This window comes from Neomonachus schauinslandi, chromosome 1 (genome assembly GCF_002201575.2).
Source record: "Neomonachus schauinslandi chromosome 1, ASM220157v2, whole genome shotgun sequence".
NCBI lineage: Eukaryota > Metazoa > Chordata > Mammalia > Carnivora > Phocidae > Neomonachus > Neomonachus schauinslandi.
The window spans coordinates 69,097,040-69,118,170 of NC_058403.1; the positions used below are offsets into that span (position 1 = coordinate 69,097,040).

A 21,131-nucleotide genomic window follows, 5' to 3' on the forward strand; every position below is an offset into this window, starting at 1 on the left:
ACCACATGCTGCACCCTTCTTACACGTGTCTCCTTCCTCCAGAATCTGCCTGATTTTGTACACTCCAATGTTTTATGTAATTTCCTTTTATATTGAGTCCAGAGTTTATAGTTATTAACCGTGTGAGGGTCATACTTGTAGGAGCTTATTGGCAATAGTGAAAGTTGAACTTCTAAATATTCAGTTAGGAGATAGAACTTGGGATATGTAAGGAACTAAAAGAAGGCCAGTTTATAGCTGCTAAAGTTTGGAGAGAAAGGGAGAGAATAACATAGATGAACCTAGAATGGGAGATAGGGAACAGATTATGGAGGGCCTTATAAGCCATGCTTCTCTGGGCAAACATCAGCAATGGGTGCCATAAAGGTGGGGGAGGCTCATCATGTAAGAAATCTATCTTGTCTCTGGGGGTCAGGGTTTGGACCATGTTGAAATTCTGGGTCTGTAACCTTTGTTGTTGTGTTTCTTAGGGCTATACCAATCTTCTCCAGACCCGTGGCTTTAGGTTGACCTGGAGTTTCTTTAAGCAATTACCCTTACCTCATTCTGCTGCCTCCAGCACATACAATAAACCTTTCCAGTGCTGGAGCTGCCACTGAGGTATTTAGCACTGGGGAGATATTCTCAAAACAGGATGCCATGGAGGATTTATTTTTCTCCTGGGCCTGGGGCTTCTCATTTCCCTTAAATTTATATAGATGTGTATTTTTTTATATATAGTAATATAATAAATTATATATATATTTATTATGTATGTATATGCCTTCAAGGAGAAGGTTGGCTGATAAAGAAGAGTACTTCACTTATTTCAGCTTTGCCCTGATTATTGAGGTTAAATGTAGTAACAATGAAGTATATGAACCCACTCCTACTCATTCGACTGGTTACAGGAGCCAAAGGGCACAAAGCTGGATGCCCTGCAACCCTAAAATTTCTTAGATCCAGACTCACATGAATGTCTAAACTGGGTGGCCTTAAGCCAACTGTAGCACTAATTCCTCAGCTTTTGGTTCTTTATTCAGCAACCCCATTGCCATCCATAGTCATTGACTGTACTTTGTTCTTCTTTTTTTTTTTTTTTAAGATATATTTATTTATTTATTTGACAGAGAGAAACACAGCGAGAGAGGGAACACAAGCAGCGGGAGTGGGAGAGGAGAAGCAGGCTCCCCGCCAAGCAGGGAGCCTGATGTGGGGCTCGGTCCCAGGACCCTGGGATCACAACCCGAGCCGAAGACAGACGCTTAATGACTGAGCCACCGAGGCGCCCCATTGACTATTTTGGAAAGCTCAGTGCTATGCAGAAGCTTTGCGTCATATTTTTTTTTTTTTTTTAAGATTTATTTATTTGAAGGGCGCCTGGGTGGCTCAGTCGTGAAGCGTCTGCCTTCAGCTCAGGTCATAATCTCAGGGTCCTGGGATCGAGCCCCACATCGGGGCCCTGCTCAGAGGGAAGCCTGATTCGCCCTCTCCCACCACCCCTGCTTGTGTTCCCTCTCTCGCTGTGTCTCTCTCTGTCAAATAAATAAATAAAATCTTAAAAAAAAAAAAGATCTATTTATTTGAGAGAGACAGAGTACGCACATGGGCAGGGAGGGGCAGAGAGAGAGAGAATCTCAAGCAGACTCCCTGCTGAGTGCAGAGCCTGACTTGGGGGCTCTATCTCACGACCCTGAGATCCTGACCTGAGCCGAAATCAAGAGTTAGACACCTTAGCCGACTGAGCCACCCAGGCCCCACTGCATCATATTTTACAACAGGCCTGAACTACTCCATCCTCCAAACCATACTTTGGTTTTTCTCTGGCCACACTATTACTACCTTTTGCATGTTACCTAGTTCTTTTCTTCACTTAGCACCTCAGCTTTTTGTACTCTTTGATGACTTTAATTTCCTTTTTGGGGGGGACTGGATATAGAGTGGGTACCAAAGAGAATAGGTTGAGATGACTCTGATGATCTCTGGGCTCCAAAATGGATTAAAGAAGTGAATGAAGATATAGAAGGCATGCTTGCTAATTTGCAAGCAACTGAAAGCTGGTATATGATAAGTAATAGACATCAGAATTCAAAACCCAGTTGATTACTAGAACACTGAACTGACTCCAGGAGGATGCGAAAGTGAAACAAAAGGCCTAATTTTGTTTAGAAGACTGTTAGAAGTTGAGAATTGTGAAGACCTAACTTGTCTTCAATAGTTTCATTAGAGGTTTAGCCAGGTTCTAACATGAATCCCTGAGGTTAGGGTCTTACCACTTTTTGTGGTAGTAACAGCATTTTTTAAAAAAGATTTTATTTATTTGATTGAGAGAGAAAGAGAGGGAAAGCAAGCACAAGCAGGGGGTTGCAGAGGGCAAGCAGATTCCCCACTGAGCACGAAGCCCCATCCCAGGACCCTGAGAGCATGACCTGAGCCAAAGTGAGACGCTTAACCAACTGAGCCACCCAGGTGCTCTGTAGTAACAGCATTTTTAAAAGGTGCCTGCCTTCCCATCTTCTGTAGATTTTGCAGAGTCTGCCTTTTACAGTGCTGCTTCTACCGGATTGTCCTCAGAACCCTGACAATTGTGACCAGTCTCGTTAAAAGCATTTGAAGTGCTTCCTCTTTGTTTTGATTACTGCAGTTTGGGGCGCTGTATAGTGTTTATACAGTAGGGAAAAAAATACTCCCGTGTTCTCTGTTGTAGTTAGACATTTATAATATTGTGTATAGTTTTAGGCATTACATTTAAAGGAGTTTACTCAGAGGAGATCAGTCAAGATCAGTCAATAAAGGAAACTTTATTACAAAAGGGCAGAGGAAATTGGTACAATTGAAACGGGAATTGTTCAAATGGAAATGAAGGAATGGCTGGAATTGGAGCCTGAAACTTTAGAAGTCTGGACCTGTTTCATCTGCATCTTAGAATGGGTGGCTGTGTAGCTCAGAGTTTATTCAGAGACTGTTCTAGAACCAGCCACTATTCTTAGTCCTAGACAGACAAATACAGATGTTAACTTAATACAGAATTGTATTTTTTTTCTTTGGCTTTTGTCACTTTAATAGACCACATTCCCATTTTCCTTTTTCCCTCCAACCAAACCCTCTTCTCTACTTTGTGTTCAGTTATGAAAACGGACACTACCATTAAAATCCTTTGGCTTACACTTTTGTGGCAGCCATTGGAGCCTTATTAACTATAATTGGTTGACTGCTTGTTTCCATTACTAAATCATCCTCCTCTGAATTCAAATAACGAGTACAGATCTGAAGGCAATTTGGGGATTTGTAAGTCAAGTTTGGTCTGCTACAAAAACCCACAAATATGCTGCATCAGTCCACAGACCTTGATCATGGGGAAGGCTGTAGACACCCTGGGCGACCAGGGTTATGCTGGTGGGTTGTGGTGAGGGCAGATCTTTTCGTAGTGAGAATCCTAAAAGGAACTCCTACAACCCACGACGACCCTTGGCCTGTACCCGCCCTGCTTCTAGGTTGCCTCCTTTTTGCAGACCGGGAAGATGAAGATATGGGATGATACTGCAGTGCGTTTGATCATGATTTTACCATCATTAGCCTGTCAATATTTTCTATCTTCCTCTGTTCCCACATGGTGACCATAGAAGGCCACAAGTTGTGCAGAACAGCATTATAGGAGGGAATAATCTGAGGCCCATGGCAACAGCACTGAAACCAGATGCCTTTGGCTTGGCACAGGGTAATTGTAGACCAATGGTTTATGACCTTCTTAAGTTACGTAACATAATACCTTTTGCTTGCCATAGGCAGAACCTCCTAGAGTTTTAACTGCATTTCTGATCTTCATATTTTTACTCTGAAAGACTCAATATTCGGTTTGATAAAGAAAACTGACCAGAACATTTTCTTGAGTTTTTGAAAGTATATCTTTGTATGGATGCTATTTAATGAATACCTAACTGTTCAACACCATTAGATTCTGTGAGAAATAAAACTACAGTTATTTATATGGGCTGAGGTTTTCTAGAAAAGGTTTTCTGGACTTAAGTGGTGTATAAGCAGGGCCTTGAAGAAAGACTAAGTGGTTAAATAGGTATAAAGATTTGGCCAATGAGGAAGTGAAGCTGTCACATTTCACTCTAACTCAAGTCTTCCTAGAAATCCAGACTTTATCGCTGACTACCATACAGCTTGAATTAGGAGGGAGGAGGGAAGCAAAATGGGAAGAGATGGGAAAAGGGAGGAGAGTGTAGAAAGAAGGGAAGGGGGAAAAGTGAGCCAAAAAAGGCCTCTCTTAAAATGCATTTAATAAACATTTATTGAGTAGCTAAGTTGTGCGAGGCACTGGCAGGATTCTACAGTTGAGAAAGGTCTTAGGTTAAGTAAATTGCCCACAGTCCTACAACTTGTAAGAGGTTAAGAAGTACTGCGATGTATTAGCAACTGGGCTTGTCCCACGTTCTCTGCCAGAGATACTTATCTTCTTGGAGGGGCTCTGATACCGTCGGAATAACTGCTGGATAATTGGAAGGATTCCATAGAGTTACACCAAGAAGCCAGACAAGATGCTTGAAGAGTTCCTTTCTGACTATTTTTAGGGGCCTATGATCCTTTAAACCATGTTTGCTTTTCATTGTGGATGATCTTGACCGATTTCTGCTTTGCTTCTTCTTCTAATGCTTAGAACTAACTCCACCCAACTTACATGGTGCAACTAAAGTTGGTTGGTATTTAGAGAAACAGAGATCTCTGACTAAAGCAATGCATTTTCATTATTAATTGTGTTTGCTTGTCGTGCTGTCAGCTAACTGATCATCTCTCTGTGAAATTACTCATGCTGTGTCTGGTTCTTCTCAAACAATCAGATGTTACCTCCCTGACTAAAACCCTTCCGAGGCTCCCCATGGCCCTTGGATTACAGTTCAGACTCCATACTAGTGCCTGTGAGGTCCTACATGGTCCATCCTACCTCCCTCTACAACCTCATCTTGTCCCACTCTCAACTCTTGCTGGGATAGTCTCTGGACTTTTTTTTCATTTCCTGTAATGTATCCAGGTTTTTGCTGCCTCAAGACTTAGGCACTTATTTTTCCTTTTTCTTAGACTCTTCCTTGACCCCACTTTTCATGTGACATACATACTTATCGTTCAGGTGCCAGATTTAACATTCCTTTCTCAGAGAATCCTTTATAGACTATCTGATCTAATGTGGGCCTCCGTTGTTACTCTGTCCCATGGCCTGTTGTCCTATTCTTTAATAGTGTTTTGTGCCTTTAAAAAAGTTTGCTTTCTTTTTTAAGATTTTATTTATCTTTTAAAAGATTTATTTATTTATTTTAGAGAGAAAGAGAGAGAGCAAGCAGGCAGAAGGGCAGAGGGAGAGAATCCTGAAGCAGACTCCCCGCTGAGCAGGGAGCCCGACATGGGGCTCGATCTCACGACCCTGAGATCATGATCTGAGCTGAAATCAAGAGTTAGCTGCCCAACTCACTGAGCCACCCAGGCACCCCTTAAGATTTTATTTTTAAGTAATCTCTACACCCAGCGTGGGCTCGAACTCATAACCCTAAGATCCAGAGGCGCACGTTCCACTGACTGAGCCAGCCAGGTGCCCCAAAAAGTTTGTTTTATTTTAATCACATCTCTATCACTAGACTGTAAGCTTTATGAAGGCAAAGACCATGTCTATTAGGTCTCCACTATTTAACTTAGTATGGTACTGAATGAATATTTTTTTAATGAATATGGAAACCTTGAAATTGCCAAGCATTTTGTGACCTGCAAAGAGTTTTTACATATTCTTAATTAATTCCTTATAATCACTTGCTGAGGTATTTCAGACAGGGCAGATATTAATGTTTTTATTTTATAGAAGGTAAGACTTGAAGAGTTTAACTGACTTGGCCAGGTTAACACAGCTATTGGGGGCTTGGGTGGGAAGACAGGTCTTTTGATCATTTAGACCAGGGCTCTTTCTACCAAACTGTGATAGTAATGGGAAACCTTTGTGTATACAAACTACCCAAATAGTGTACCTAGGAAAGAATCTCCCATTCCTGATGCTGAGAACTACTTATCCTTCATTTTCATGTATACTATCCATGATTATTGGCTAACTTTCCTATAGTGCAATAACAGAAAAATAGATCCAGTTCCTTGTTGATTTATAAATACAAAAGGTAGGCTTTAGCCATTGGCTGAACTGAATGGAGGTAGAATGTATTTTTTTTTTACTTTATTATTTTTAACATGATTTATTTATTTTAGAGAGAAAGAGAGAGGCCAGGGGGAGGGGCAAAGGGAAAGGGAGGGGGAGAGAGAGAGAATTTCAAGCAGATTCCCTACTGAGCAAAGAGCCCAATGCCAGGCTTCATTTTATGACCCTGAGATCATGACCTGAGTTGAAATCAAGAGTCGGTTGCCCAACGAACTGAGCCACCCAGGCGCCCCCTGAATGTATTTTAATTTAGAAACTTGGTCTTAACCTCTACAGAGTCGGAATGAATATATTGCTCACCTCAAGGACCAGTTGCAAGAGATGAAGGCAAAAACCAACATGGAAAATCACTATATGAAGAAAAACACTGAGCTGCAGATCTCCCAGACCCAGAAGAAATGTAACAGAACTGAGGAGCTCTTGCTGGAAGAGATAGAGGTAATCACTACTACATTAGGAATGAACACAGTACATGGCATTCGAGCTGTCACTCTTCGTATTGCCTCAGCTAACAGAGGAGGAAGGAGGGGAAGATTTTCTTGATCTTTGCTCGATCTCTCCTGCAGCTCTCACATTTGAGACTAGAAACAAAAACAGAATGAGGTCTTGTGTATTTGCAGGTAGAGATTCTGATAGGCTGTAGGCTACATCCACTGTTTTTTGTGATGACTTTGAAAATCAGTTGTACTTTCTTCCCTTGGTCACTTTATCCTTATTTTATGAAACCAGTTGCCGTTCCAAGATACTTACTAAGTGTGGTTTTTTGCTGCTGCCCAACTGGTACCTTTTATCCCTCCATTAAGAAATATAAAATCAAGAGAGCTGAACTTCATTCAAACCTAAATTTATAAAGCTGGCAAGTCACAGTGAAAAATTATCAGGAGAAAGAAACAAGGAGTAGACCCTCATTAGAAAAGGAAGGACACAATGGCTAAATGAACAATAGGTAGGTGGGAAGGAGCAAACATGAATGGCGTCATCCGTGGGGAGGAGGACTGCTTTCTCTGGGCCCCCCTTATTTGAAAGCTTACTCCCCCAGGTTTGTCATACGACTCTGACTACAAACTTTCCTTGCATTCTGGAATTTCCTTTTCTAGGCCTAAGAACCTTGTCCCCTTGAAGTATTGTTTCTCTCCTTAAATTGACATCACTTTATCCAGGCAAGCGGATCCTGGTCCTTTTGTCCTGGGCACTGGCACGTGTCCTGCACAGTGCCCGACACATGGCTCAGTGATGTTCATGAGCACGAATTGGGTTGAAGGGAATGATTTGCCGCCCTAGAGCAATATGGCAGGATTCTTGGGATCCCAGCTGGTAAAGAAAACTGAGATATGGTCACAGCTACACCTCTAATCTTGAGAACTTCTCATGGCAAGAATTCCTGATACTGGTTTATTGTTGTCACAGAAGCTGAGGCTGAAAACCGAAGAAGAGAACAGGATTCATATGGAGATTGAAATGTTCCTTAGAAAGGAGCAGCAGGTGGGTCACCAAAACTTTTCTACCCTCTAATGGGTTTGTGTTCCACTTACAAAATACCAAGGATGGCAAAAAAAATTTTTTTTAAGGAAAAATTTTTTGAGGGATAAAAAAATCAACCATAATTCTACCGGCCTGATGAATGAGCTGTAGCCCATATCTTGTCTCACAGTTATCTATCTGAATAAATATTTTATAAAGCTGTAATTTGAGTACAGGTAAAATTTTGTCTTCTGCCTTTATCATTTAGCATTATATAAGAAACTGTTTTCTTGCTCCTATATTCCTCATAGTCATAATTTTAAAATAAAATTTACTGATTTTTAAAATTATTAAAATAACACACTCTTAGTTGAGGGAAGATTTTTTTAAATTGTCAATTGCTTTTTCACTCATTTTTTTTGTTATTACAGTGTCTTCATAAAATAGTTTAAAATAGTTATATGTTCTATTGAATGGTTATGCCATAGTTTGCTTGTTACCCTTTATTTTGGATATTTAGATTATTTCCAAGGTTTCATTATTATAAATAATGCAGTAATGAAAGCTTTGCCCAAAAAACTGTTTTCCTTCATTGCAGTTATTTACCAAAAGTAAATCTGAAACATGACAGTGTTATGTCAGAGAGACTGGACTCTTGATAAATATTGCTAATACTTTCTATTCTACACTACCATCAACAATGTAAATTGCTGACACTAATTTCAAGGTATCATCAACCACACTAGGCATTTTAGATATTTTTAAGGTGTTAATTTAATGAGTTGTTTTATTTTGCTTTTTTTTTTTGCTAATGGAATTGAAAAATTGACCATTTTTTCATATATTTCTTTATCTTCTTTCTTCTTGTGTGAATTATGTGATTGAAATGGTTTTAATTAGTATTTCTAAAACTAATAACAAACTAAGCTGAATGGAGTTTTAAAAAAATATCCCTGTTGGATAAGGAAAAAATTTCTAGCTTACAATTGTCTAGCTTCTTTGAGAAAAGCTAATAAATTTTCAGTAAACAATTCCAAATTTGTGGTTAAAGAAATACTTTATAGATGCTATCTCAGAGGGCCTTACTGAAAACAAAAATCTGGTAGGCTATTAGGAATAGGGTCTTACACCCAGGCAGTTTAGGGATTATGTACCATGTTACTTGTTCAAGTGTTAGATGCATAGTTAGCATGTGCTTAATAACAGTCAGATGAGTTGGTGGATAAATGGATAATGGATGGATAAAGTCAGTGTTTCCTAGATCAACAACCCAATAACATAAGCAATGCATAAATACTTTTTTTTTTTAAGATTTTATTTATTTATTTGACACAGAGAGACAGTGAGAGAGGGAACACAAGCAGGGGGAGTGGGAGAGAGAGAAGCAGGCTCCCGCTGAGCAGGGAGCCTGATGTCGGGCTCGATCCATGACCTAAGCCACCCAGGTGCCCCCGTAAGTATTTTTCAATGAAAAATTTGAGGCAGCACAGAAATACACAGATTTTAAAAGGTGAAAAAGTGAAAGCTCTTGTAATCACTCCAAATTGTTCCAATATTTCTTCTACATCTTTTTTTTGATATGCATACTTGTGTATGTACCTAAATACTTACGTTTTTAGTATTTATCTAGCCATCTATTTATTTATTAATATATTGATATTTGTGACATAAATGGATCCTACTATATATATTGTTCCAGACTGTTTTTTTAAAAAATTTTTATTTATTTATTTAAAGATTTTATGTATTTGACAGAGAGGACACAGCGAGAGAGGGAACACAAGCAGGGGGAGTGGGAGAGGGTGAATCAGGCTTCCTGTGGAGCAGGGAGCCCGATGCGGGGCTCGATCCCAGGACCCTGGGATCATGACCTGAGCCGAAGGCAGATGCTTAATGACTGAGCCAGCCAGGTGCCCCTGTTTTTTTTTTTAAATATACTTTGTCTTAATGTTTCCTATAGCAGTACAACTGCTATATAATATCCCATTGAAGGGATAGACCAAAATTTAGTTAACCATTCTTCTGCCAGTGGACATTCAGGTTGTTTCTGAGTTTTGCTAGTATAACAATGCTAAACATTCTTAGATATGTCTCCAAATGCATGGTATATGGAAAGGCTATTCATTTTTGCCTATCGCCGTAGATGCCTTATGTCCTCTCATATTAGTTTTAATGGTTTTTCAGTTGATTCATTTAGATTTTCTAGATAGAAAATCTTATTGACTGCAGACAAATTTATATTTTCCTTTTTGTTATTTATATGTCTGTTTCCATTTTGTGGCTTATTGTATAGCTTGAGTGTCAAGTGTAATGTTGATTAGTAGTAGTGATAATGGGGCCCCATTTTTCTATTCTTGGTATTAATAGTATTTCAGTCAGTATTACACATGAATTCATAATCATGCCAAGTTTCTCACGTGCAAGTTAGGGCATTTATTGGGAAATAATGGGACCCTGAAACTCGGAATAGGAACATCTCTATGGATTCAGAAGTAATTGATAGGGCGCCTGGGTGGCTCAGTTGGTTGGGCGACTGCCTTCGGCTCAGGTCATGATCCTGGAGTCCCTGGATCGAGTCCCGCATCGGGCTCCCTGCTCGGCAGGGAGTCTGCTTCGTCCTCTGACCCTCCCCCCTCTCATGTGTTCTCTCTCTCTCATTCTCTCTCTCTCAAATAAATAAAAAATCTTTAAAAAAAAAAAAGAAGTAATTGATAATCTTGAACCCCCAAGTAACTCTGAGCCTCCCTTGCCTGTGGAAGTAGTATGCCCTCCAGGGTCTGAGGAGATTAGCCTTATTTTCCCTGAAAATGCCGTAGTAATAACTTCATCTGAGTCAGATGCTCACTCTCGAGACCCAGCACAATCACTCCTATTGCCCCTGGATCCATTACTAGAGTCAAATCTCAGCAAGTTCCAGGGTACAGATAACTCAGATAACTATAATTCAGAGGGAAATAGCTTATAAACCTAAAGCATTACAAGACTTCGCTTGTAATTGGGAGATGTGTGGGAATGGATTCTAAGGATGTTAGACCAATGCGGGTGGGATATAATGCTGGATTGAGTCACGTTCATTGATATGGATATACTTACTAGAGATTCTGGATTTGATGTGATAGCTTGTGAAGCTGGAGGTGACTCTAAGAGTTCACTTGAAACTTGGACTCAACAACTCAGCAGTGGCCCACATTTAATGAGGTGGAGATGCCAGAGCTTCCCTGCTATGATCTGGAGGAGAATCCAAAGACTTAGGGAAATAGGAATATCAGAGTGAATTTGTGTGACCTACAGATCTGCTGCTGAGCACCTACATGTAATGAGTTACTGTGAGACATTTTTTCCCAGAGGACACTCCTATACTAAGACATTGAGAAATACATTAGTGAGGGGAGCACCTGCATCCTCGAAAAGGTCTTTGGTTGCTTTCCTATGTAGGCCAGGTAAGATCATGGGTGATATCATCATTGAAATGGCTTCCCTGATGTCAGTGGTGATGATGGGATCCTGGAGAGCCAGAGGACATGTGGCAGCACTTAACTGCTAAAGACAGGTGAACACATTTACCATGAAGGGCAGTAGGAATGTACTGGAAATTAGAATGCCTTTGCCCATAGGGGTATTTGGCAACAGCTGATTAATCATGGTATCCCTATGAACAAAATTGATGAGGGGCCTGATAAAGAATTACTTGATATATGTAACAGAAGAAAGTCCAAGATTAGAAGCCAAAACCCTGATCTGAGTCAACACAATGAAGGATCATGGTTTCTCCTCCAATTTCCAGAACTAAGTCAATTCAGAGACCAAAGCTCCTTAATTGAAAGGGCCACGTCCCCCTGAGGATGAACTCTGCACTATTACTGCAGGTATATATTGTGAATCTTCCCCTAAGCCTACTCAAAGGGACCAGTTACTATACACTGGAAAACAGAAAATACCCAGACTTTTTCAGATTACTAAACATTGGCTCTGATTTGATATTAATTCCTGGGGACCCGAAACAACACTGTGGTCCCTACTCAAAATGAGGGATTGTAGTGCTCAGGTGATAGGTGGAGTCTTAACTCAAGTCTGATTTACTCTGGGACCACTTGTTCTGTGGATCCACCCTGTAGTTATTTCCCATTATGGAACATATAATTGGAATAGACATTCTCAGCAACAGACAGAATTTCCACACTGGCTCTCTGACCTATGGAGTGAGGGCTATCATGGTGGTAAGGGCTAAGTAGAAGTCTCTGGAACTTCCTCTTCCTACCAACATAGTAAATCATGAGCAAATGCTGGACGCCTGCTGCAACTGCAGAAATTAGTGCCAACAAAGAAGAAAGAAGCAGAGGTAGTGATATTTACCACATCCCCATTTAACTCAGCTGTGTGGCCTGTTGAGTTGAATGATCTTGGACAATGACTGGGGCTGTTGTAAGTGCGGTCGGGTGATGACTCCAACTGCAGCTACGGTTCCAGGTGTAGTATCTTGACTGGAGAAATTCTTCAAAGGCCACTGGCACTTGGTAGGCAGCTATTAACCTTCACCTGACCAAAGCTTGTGTCTCCAACCCAGTTTGGAAGAAGCTCCAGAAGCAGTTTGCTTTTACCTGGCAGGACCAACAGTATACCCTCACAGGCTCACATCAGGGCCATAATACCGTCTACGGAGACACTGCCTGCTTTGACTTTCTGCAAAACATTGTAGTAGTCCACAGCATGATGCTGATTCTATCTGATGAACAGGACGTAGCAAGGACTTTGGATGCCTTAATAAGACATATGAATGAGAAGGTGGGACAGAAGCTATTTTGGGTACCAGTTTTGAATCACGGTTCAGTTAGGTGACAGAAAACACACCAGTAGTTTCAGCAGGGAACATTTAGCAAAAGAATCATTAACTGATAATAAGGGATTGGCTACAAAGAAAGGATAAAAGAGAACTCTAAAGACCATCCTAGGTTCGAAGGATTGTATCCAAGGAAGGGATAAACAGAGAGAGATGTTTGCTTTGTTGTTCTGGGTCAGAGCACGTTCATAGGTAGTGGGATAAAGTGGGCAAACTGGGAACGGTGGGCTCTTTGGTAAGCAAGAATCCTGTTGTGTCAACAGAACTTGACGGTGAATAAGTGGCATCAGTGTCCCACACACATGCCACTGTCATGCATGTGCCCCAGGAACAAAAGAGGAAGGACGCTGGAACCAAGGAGTGAAGCTCTCCTGTCATGTCCCTCCAGCACCCTCTACTGACAAAGCTTATCACTGTGCCACAGGGCAAAAGAGAACTAGTTAGAGCAAGCATCCAGGGTGACAAAGCTGGCCGGTGAAGGATGCATGTGGGGTTGAGAGGCCGTCAGTTGATACAGGCACAAATGGGGATTGTATGAGGTTTACTCCGTAGGTTTATGGGAGATAAACTTTTATCAAGTTAAGTAAGTTTCCTTTTGGTCTTGCCGAGGTTTTTTTTTTTTTTTTCCTTTTTAATCTGGAATGAGCATTCATGTTTTATGAGATGGATTTTTTCCATCCATTGAGATGATATGGGCTTTTTCTTTTTTAATATGCTAATAAAGTAAAATATATTAATAGATTTATTGCTGTTGAATCATCTTTAAATTCTTGGGATAAACCCTACTTGTTCATAATATATTATTCTTTTACCAGACTGCTAGATTGATTCATAGATTTTTATTTTGCATTTATATATTCCATAAACAAGATTAACCTATAGATTTATTTTTTGGTGGTCTTTGTGTTGCTATCAGTTATGCTAACTTAGCAGCTTGACTTGGGAAGCTTTCTACCTTTTTATGCTCTGAAACCTAAAAATACCAATAGAACAAATAGATTATTATCTGTTCCTTGAAACTTTGCTAAAATTTAGTCATAGACAATCTTGTCTGGGTACCATTTTCAAGGGGAGATGGTCAGCTACCTTTTCAATTTTTAAATGATTATTGATGTCTTCATCTAAATAATCTCTTTTTGAGTCATTTTTGGTAATTTCTTCCTAGAAAGAACCCATTTCATCTAAAACATTCCTTTCAAATTTATTAGTATAAAGGTGGGCTCCAGTCTCTCACAATTTAAAACTTTCCTTTATTCCTGTAGTTATCTTTTTCATCTTTATTTTTAAAAAATTTGTGTCTTCTCTCTCTTTTTCTTGCTAAGATTTGTCAAAGTTTTGGCCATTTTATTGGTCTTCGCAAATACCATCTTTTGGCTTTATTGAGCAAATCTGTTTGTTTTATTTTTTCCTTTTCACATTGGTTTTTGCTTTTATTTTGAGTAATTAGTTGATAATCTTTTGTCTAGTTTTTTTTAAATGTTTTATTCACTTATTTTTAAATTTTATTATTTTCTAATACATGCATGTAACCCAACATATTTTCTGAGTACTGTTTGGCTGCAGAATACAGGTTTTGATACATAATGCTTATGTTGTCATTCCTTTTTTTTTTTTTTTAAGATTTTTATTTACTTGTTGGGAGAGAGAGCATGAGAGAGAGCGCGAGTGAGCACAAGTGGGGGCAAGGGCAGTGGATGAGGGAGAAGCAGACTCCCTGCTGAGCAGGGAGCCTGACATGGGTCTCGATCCCAGGACCCTGGGATCATGACCTGAGCTGAAGGCAGATGCTTAACGACTGACCCACCCAGATGCCCCTGTTGTCGTCATTCCTTTCAAATAATTTCTAATTTATTTCTCCCCAACATTTTATTTTGAGCGTTTCCAAACAAACACAGAGTTGGAAGAATTTTACAGTGAACACCCATATCATCTACTGGTAGATTCTACCATTAAGATTTTTTTATTCTTGCTTCATCACATTTCTATACATCCTTCCTCCATTAATCCATCTTACCTTTTTCACGCCTTTAAATAAATTATAGGCATTATAATTTGTAGTTTATAATTTATTACTTCCTTAATCTACAAGTTATTTGTGTGTTTTTTTTGAAGATTTTATTTATTAGAGAGAGAGAACACGAGAGAGAGCAGAGAGCATAAGTAGGCAGAGCGGCAGGCAGAGGGAGAAGGAGAAGCAGACTCCCCACTGAGCAGGAAGCCTGATGTGGGGCTTGATCCCAGGACCCTGAGATCATGACCTGAGCCAAAGGCAGATGCTTAACCAATTGAGCCACCCAGGCATCCCATATTGTTCGATTTCTTGCTGTCTAGTGCAAAGTCATTATTTGCATACCACTTTCATAGTTTTGTATTATCAGCATACCACCTGTGTTATTACGATTTTGTACATAATTACTCACCTAAACAACAAAATTAAGATTTTTATATCATTACTATAAAAGAAAAACCAGTATCATTTGCCATAAGTAGAGATTAACATAAATAGAAGTTCAATAAATACCAAATGATATTATTGCATTTTAGCCAGTTCTTCTTGCCTGCCTGGAGACTGTCTCTTCTTGTTAAAAAAAAAGAAGAAAAATGTTAACAAGAGTTAGAAAGATGTTAAAGACATGATTGCACCAAACTGATATATTCTCTTTAACTTGATCAGAATGATTAATTGAATCATGTTTTAAAAAAAATTCCATGTCAATGTACCACCTAAAGACTCTTTTTAAAAAATTTCATTTATTTAGTTAGTTATAATTAAAATAAGCACCATTTATTGAAAGCCTTTTATTTTATTTTATTTTTAAAAGATTTTATTTGTCAGAGAGAGAGACAGAGCACAAGCAGGGGGAGAGGCAGAGGCAGAGGGAGAAGCAGGCTCCCCGCTGAGCAGGGAGCCCGATGTGGGGCTCAATCCCAGGACCCCGGGACCATGACCTGAGCCGAAGGCAGCCGCTTAACTGACTGAGCCACCCAGGCGTCCCTATTGAAAGCCTTTTAATGCCAGGCACCATATACATTATATTTATTCCTCATAATAATCCTAGGATGTAGGTAATATTAGTCCCATATTACAAAGAAGAAACAAAGCCTCAGAGGTATTAATTAACATGTCCAATATATACAGCTAGAAAATGGGAGATTTAAGATTTGAACAGGGCTCTGATAGGCTCTGAAGCTTGTGTTGTTTTCATTGTGTTATGCTGCTTTTTTTCTATTCCACTTGTTTTATTTTTTTTATTTTTATTTTATTTATTTATTTATTTATTTTTTAAAAGATTTTATTTATTTATTTGAGACAGAGAGAATGAGAGACAGCATGAGAGGGAGGAGGGTCAGAGGGAGAAGCAGACTCCCTGCCGAGCAGGGAGCCCGATGCGGGACTCGATCCCAGGACTCCAGGATCATGACCTGAGCCGAAGGCAGTTGCTTAACCAACTGAGCCACCCAGGCGCCCTCTTTAATTTAAATTCAATTAATTAACATATAATGTATTATTAGTTTCAGAGTTAGAGGCTAAAGACTCCTCTTGATATATCATTCTTGAGGTACATGATCTAGGAGTTTGGAAGTTATGGCATTATGTTCTTGGAGTGGTAACCCTTGACATTTTAACATACATATTTATACTTTGTTCTTCCTCCTAAGTCTAGAGTTAATCAATACTTTTATCTTCTTGTCTTTATTAAAGCAAAGTTTTAACTCTTCCTCTCCTAAATCCCATGCTGAAATAGTTGGTTACATATTTCCATTTAATAAGTGAGGGAACTGAGGCTTAAAGAATTTAAGTTAACTTATTTGAGTCCCAGAGTTGGGAGTGAAACCTGGGCATTCTGCCTTCAGAGCCTGTCTGGGCTGTTTCCAGGAGACGATACTGCCTAATTTGGGATTTTAGTTCCAGATTATGATTTATTTTAAAAAAGTATATTATGTAGCTTAAATATACATTTTATTGTTTCTCACGTGTACTCTTTCTAAAATGAAATTTTAGATTTCATTGCTAAAATACCCTCTTAACTCTTCTCTAAAGACCAGGTATAGTCTTCCTTTCTCTCACATTTGAATACTAGGTTAGCAAAGTATAGAATCTTAAGACTCACATTTATTATTTTTTAGGATTTTGAAGACATTGTACCCTTCTCAACTGCTATTTACTGTTATTTTTTTAAAAAGATTTTATTGTTTATTTTTAAATTTATTTGAGAGAGAGAGAGCATGAGCGGGGGGAGCAGAAGGCAGAGGCAGAGGGAGAAGCTGATTCCCTGATGAGCGCGGAGCCTGACGTGAGGCTCGATCCCAGGACCCTGGGATCATGACCCGAGCTGAAGGCAGACGCTTAACCGACTGAGCCACCCAGGCGCCCCTGGTATTTACTGTTACTAATCAAAGATTTATCTGTGCTATTCTTTATCCTTCAAAATTTCCTACCTACCCTTTATTCCTTTCCGATTTCCCTTATCCAGACACCTGGAAGGCCCTCTTCCCTCTGTTTTTAAATTGAGTAACACATATTAAGCATATAGTTTGAACATTTGCATATATATACTCCTGTAACCACCACCCACACAGAGATATAGAACACATTTACAACATCCCAGAAGTCTCCCTCCTGTCCCTTCCTGATCAAATAAAGCAACCCATCCCCTAGAGGTAGCCACGAGTCTGACTTCTATCACTCTAGAGGTTTTGCTTTTTCGCGAACCTTATATAAATGATTCATACAGTATATCAGGCTTTGTGTCTGGTGGAACCCATGTTTTAATGTTCTTTCCGAACAGAAACTTGAGGAAAAGCTAGAGTTCTGGATGGAGAAATTTGATAAGGACACAGAAATGAAACAGAATGAACTAAATGCTCTCAAAGCTGCTAAGGCCAGTGACTTAGCACACCTTCAAGAACTCGCAAAGACGGTAAGGAAGCAGTCTCGATAGTGGAAGGCTGAGCGCCAGAGGACTGGGTGGTAGCTGAGCTACGGCAGCTGGGTAACGCCATTTCTGTGACAAAGTGGAGGTGTGCCTGTAAACCACTGAGTGTCTTCTCTGTGATGATGATGATGACGACGACATCCATGATGGGGACAGTAATAGCCGCAGCTGACACACCACCATGGTGCTCACTCGGTTCCAGGCGCTTTGCTAGCGTTCCACACAAAGAACTTACTTCACCCTCACAACAATCTCTTGAGATAGATACTGTTATTATTTCTACTTTATGGTCTCTGAAGATAATCTGTAAATTATGATTTTTAAAAAGCTCCCGATTATGGTTTCGTCATTGAATAACTGTAAAACTTCCCAAATTTCTCTTTTAAAAGATGGCTATTTGTGTATGTACTTTCTATGAGTTTAAAAAAAAAAATTACATTACTTTGAGGTCATTAAACACACATCAAGTTACTAGTTCATTTTTATGCAAGATTTTATAGGAAATTTGAATGATCCAAACTGAAAAATTTTTTATATAGTTAATATATGAATATTTACAACATAGGAATCCACTTAGTTTTTTTCTTTTCTTTGGTTTATCTTTAGGTTTGGCATACTTTATTTTCAAATTTTATATTAAATGTGCAGGGCTGGCTGGGCCACACCTTGCCAAGACTGTCTTATAACCTAGGATTCATGTTTACTTTTATAGATAAGGGAGTATGAACAGGTCATCACTGAAGATCGGTTAGAAAAGGAGAAGACCAGGAAGAAGACAGAACAGGATGACTTGGAATTAAAGAGCATCATAAAGGTAGAAAGCCAGAGTTGGCATCTTTTTTTTAAGATTTTATTTATTTTTATTTGAGAGAGGGAGAGTGAGAGTGAGAGCACGAGAAGGGGGAGGGTCAGAGGGAGAAGCGGACTCCCCACTGAGCAGTGAGTCCAATGTGGGACCCGATCCTGGGAGTCCAGGATCATGACCTGGGCCGAAGGCAGTCACTCAACTGACTGAGCCACCCGGGCGCCCCAGAGTTGGCATCTTAGGGCACCTTCAATTCAACAGCTGGCCTAACACTGAGGAACGCAAAGTTTTTCTCTTTTATTATGAAGCATGGAACAGGAGATCTCTAAGGAAGGATGGCCTTTTGTTATTACTGGAACTTGCCTGCAGTCCTTGGTGCAGGGAAATAGTTCACATAGCAAGGGACATGTCCCCAACTCTTAATCCAGGGGAAAGTGGTGGTTAGCAGGGGAAGCAGGACCTAGAACTTGCTCCCAAAGGTCAAATTTAAGAATGTTATTTATAATCAGAACAGCTCTTGGAGGAGCTGCTGCTGCCTTTTTTTTTTTTTTTTTTTTAACTAACTCTACCCCCAACGTGGGGCTTGAACTCATTACCCCAAGATCAAGGTCACATGTTCTACTGACTGAGCCAGCCAGGCGCCCCTGGAGGAGCTTCTCAAAATCCTATTTATATGTTAGCCCAGGCTATCTGCTAGGTTCTGATAAGAGCTGTTTTCACAAAAAGGTGGAGGGAATAAGTAGCAGTCTAGAAAAAAAAATTTTTAATTTTCTATGAACTCATGTATATTAGTCATGTTGAAACTGGCAGGTCAGATTCTGGGAAATATTTTCAAGCAAAAATAAACATTAGCTGGACCAGGACTGTTGTTTAGAGGATTGCCTTTCTCTCTGAAAGAGGAGGGTCTGCTGAGATCCTAGTGTGTAAACAGTAGTTTGTGATATATATGTTATGGGGTAGATTAAGAAAGCTTTAAAGTACATTTAGAACCAGGTATCCAAACCTAAACATGAGCTTTCTATTGGGAGAGAGGCAGATGTATAGTTAGCAAGGATTTATCGAGCCTCTTTGGTGTTTTTTATTTGGCAGGATTCCTTGATTTAGAGCTAAAATGTAAGGACTAGCTGAAAACTTGTTTTCACTAATGGATTTGCTCCCAGTCTTTAGGGCTTAGTCTGATTTTAAAGTAGCCCAGACTGTATTCAGAAGAGTTGTGTTTAATGACAGATATTTAAGCAGCTATCGAAATCCTTTTCGAAAGAGGAGTACTGATCCTTTTATCAATCATTAAAGCCATGAAATGCACCAGGAAGCCTACTGAAGTCATCGAAATTATCTTTGACCAATTGCTGGTCTAGCTAACTAACATTGCTTTGGATCAAATGGTTTGGATGTGGGGAACTTGGATGTTCCTAAAGAGAAGCAGTACATGGGAACCAGGTTTCTAAGTGTAAAGGAAAGAATGGCCTAATCAGATTCCTTTTCCTTATGTTTACTCCTTGCGAACTTTACTCAGGAGTCCGTGGCTTCAGTTGTGGATCCAGCAAACAGGCGAGCGTTGCTGGAGGGAGAGCGGACTTGGCTGCTTCCATGTTTCAGACACACACCATTCTTCAGACAGAAGTTACTTTATGACAAGACAACTCCCTTATGCGAAAAGGATGCAGCTTGGCAGGCCTACTCTGAATTGTACTCACTCCCCCTTTCTCTTCCAGCTCCAGGCCTGGTGGCGAGGCACTATGATACGGAGGGAAATTGGTGGTTTCAGACTGCCTAAGAAGGACAAAGATGATGGCAAGGATTCTAAAGGTAAAGGCAAAGCCAAGGACAAGCGGAAAGGCAAGAAAAAGTGATGGAGTTCTCGTCTTTTCCCCTGGTCTTCTGGAGACGGGGAGGAGGACTTGAAGGGAGGAAGAAACTTTAGCAGCACAGATAACTTGTATCTACAGGTTGTTTCTTATCTGGACATTCCCAGGTGCTGCCCGGTTCCTTCCCTTTGCCTGTTGCATTAGTTTTCAAACCCTGAATTAGGAGTATACCATCGACTTAGGGCTGCTTCATATTTTGAAAAACTTTTGCTGGGAAGAAGTATTGCTAGGAGCCTTGCAAAGATTTCTCTTGCTTTTTCTTACCAGAAAAAAGTTCATGGGCTTATTAGTTATTGTGATGCATTAAAACTTCAGTAATTTCTGTAATGTCTCGGATTCTGTCATTTGTCTACAGTGAAAAAACTCTTGAGCAAAAGTCAAGTGTTCATTCGGAATTACAAGATAATGTTTATAAAGTGTCTAGCATAATATAGACACAGTATAAGGTCCAAAGGTTGGTTCCTTCCTGTCTTTTAGGTTTATTATCACTTTGGTGTTTTTGTTGGGGTGGTGGCGGCATGGAATACCTATCTTATTATAGGTTGCTTCAGCTCCTTTTCTGGGAAATAGGGATATAAATTATAAATTTAAAAAATAATGAATTAGAATAAACAGAAATGTTAGGATGTACAACCTAGTAAGGTGGGGACACAGGCCTGCTGGCAGACTAGCTTGCAGAGCTTGTTGATCAGTGAGACACCGGGGTCTATGCCTGCTTTGCTTCCTCAACAATTCTCACCTTGCAGGATATTATGACTGAAAGAGTAAAGATAATCCAAGCAGAATGTCTCGGGATGCTAAAGCTTTCCCTATTGCACAGCTGGTAATTTCTAAAACTTTTTTTTATAAAGATTTTATTTATTTATTTGAGAGAGAGAGAATGAGAGAGAGAGAGAGCACATGAGAGGGGGGAGGGTTGGAGGGAGAAGCAGACTCCCCAATGAGCAGGGAGCCCGACGCGGGACTCGATCCCAGGACTCCAGGATCATGACCTGAGCTGAAGGCAGTCGCTTAACCACTGAGCCACCCAGGTGCCCCGCACAGTTGG

At 40.0% G+C, this 21,131-nt stretch overlaps 1 protein-coding gene across 1 annotated transcript in view; it reads left to right on the forward strand.

Moving 5' to 3' along the window:
• Positions 1 to 20,068, forward strand: part of IQCG (IQ motif containing G) — a 40,184-nt gene extending 20,116 nt beyond the window's left edge. The window contains exons 6-10 of the mRNA XM_044920598.1: positions 6,452 to 6,613; positions 7,583 to 7,657; positions 17,264 to 17,395; positions 18,123 to 18,224; positions 19,931 to 20,068. Coding sequence (XP_044776533.1) covers positions 6,452 to 6,613; positions 7,583 to 7,657; positions 17,264 to 17,395; positions 18,123 to 18,224; positions 19,931 to 20,068 — 609 coding nt within the window. The remainder of the gene's footprint in view (positions 1 to 6,451; positions 6,614 to 7,582; positions 7,658 to 17,263; positions 17,396 to 18,122; positions 18,225 to 19,930) is intronic.
• The last annotated feature ends 1,063 nt before the right edge of the window (positions 20,069 to 21,131 follow it).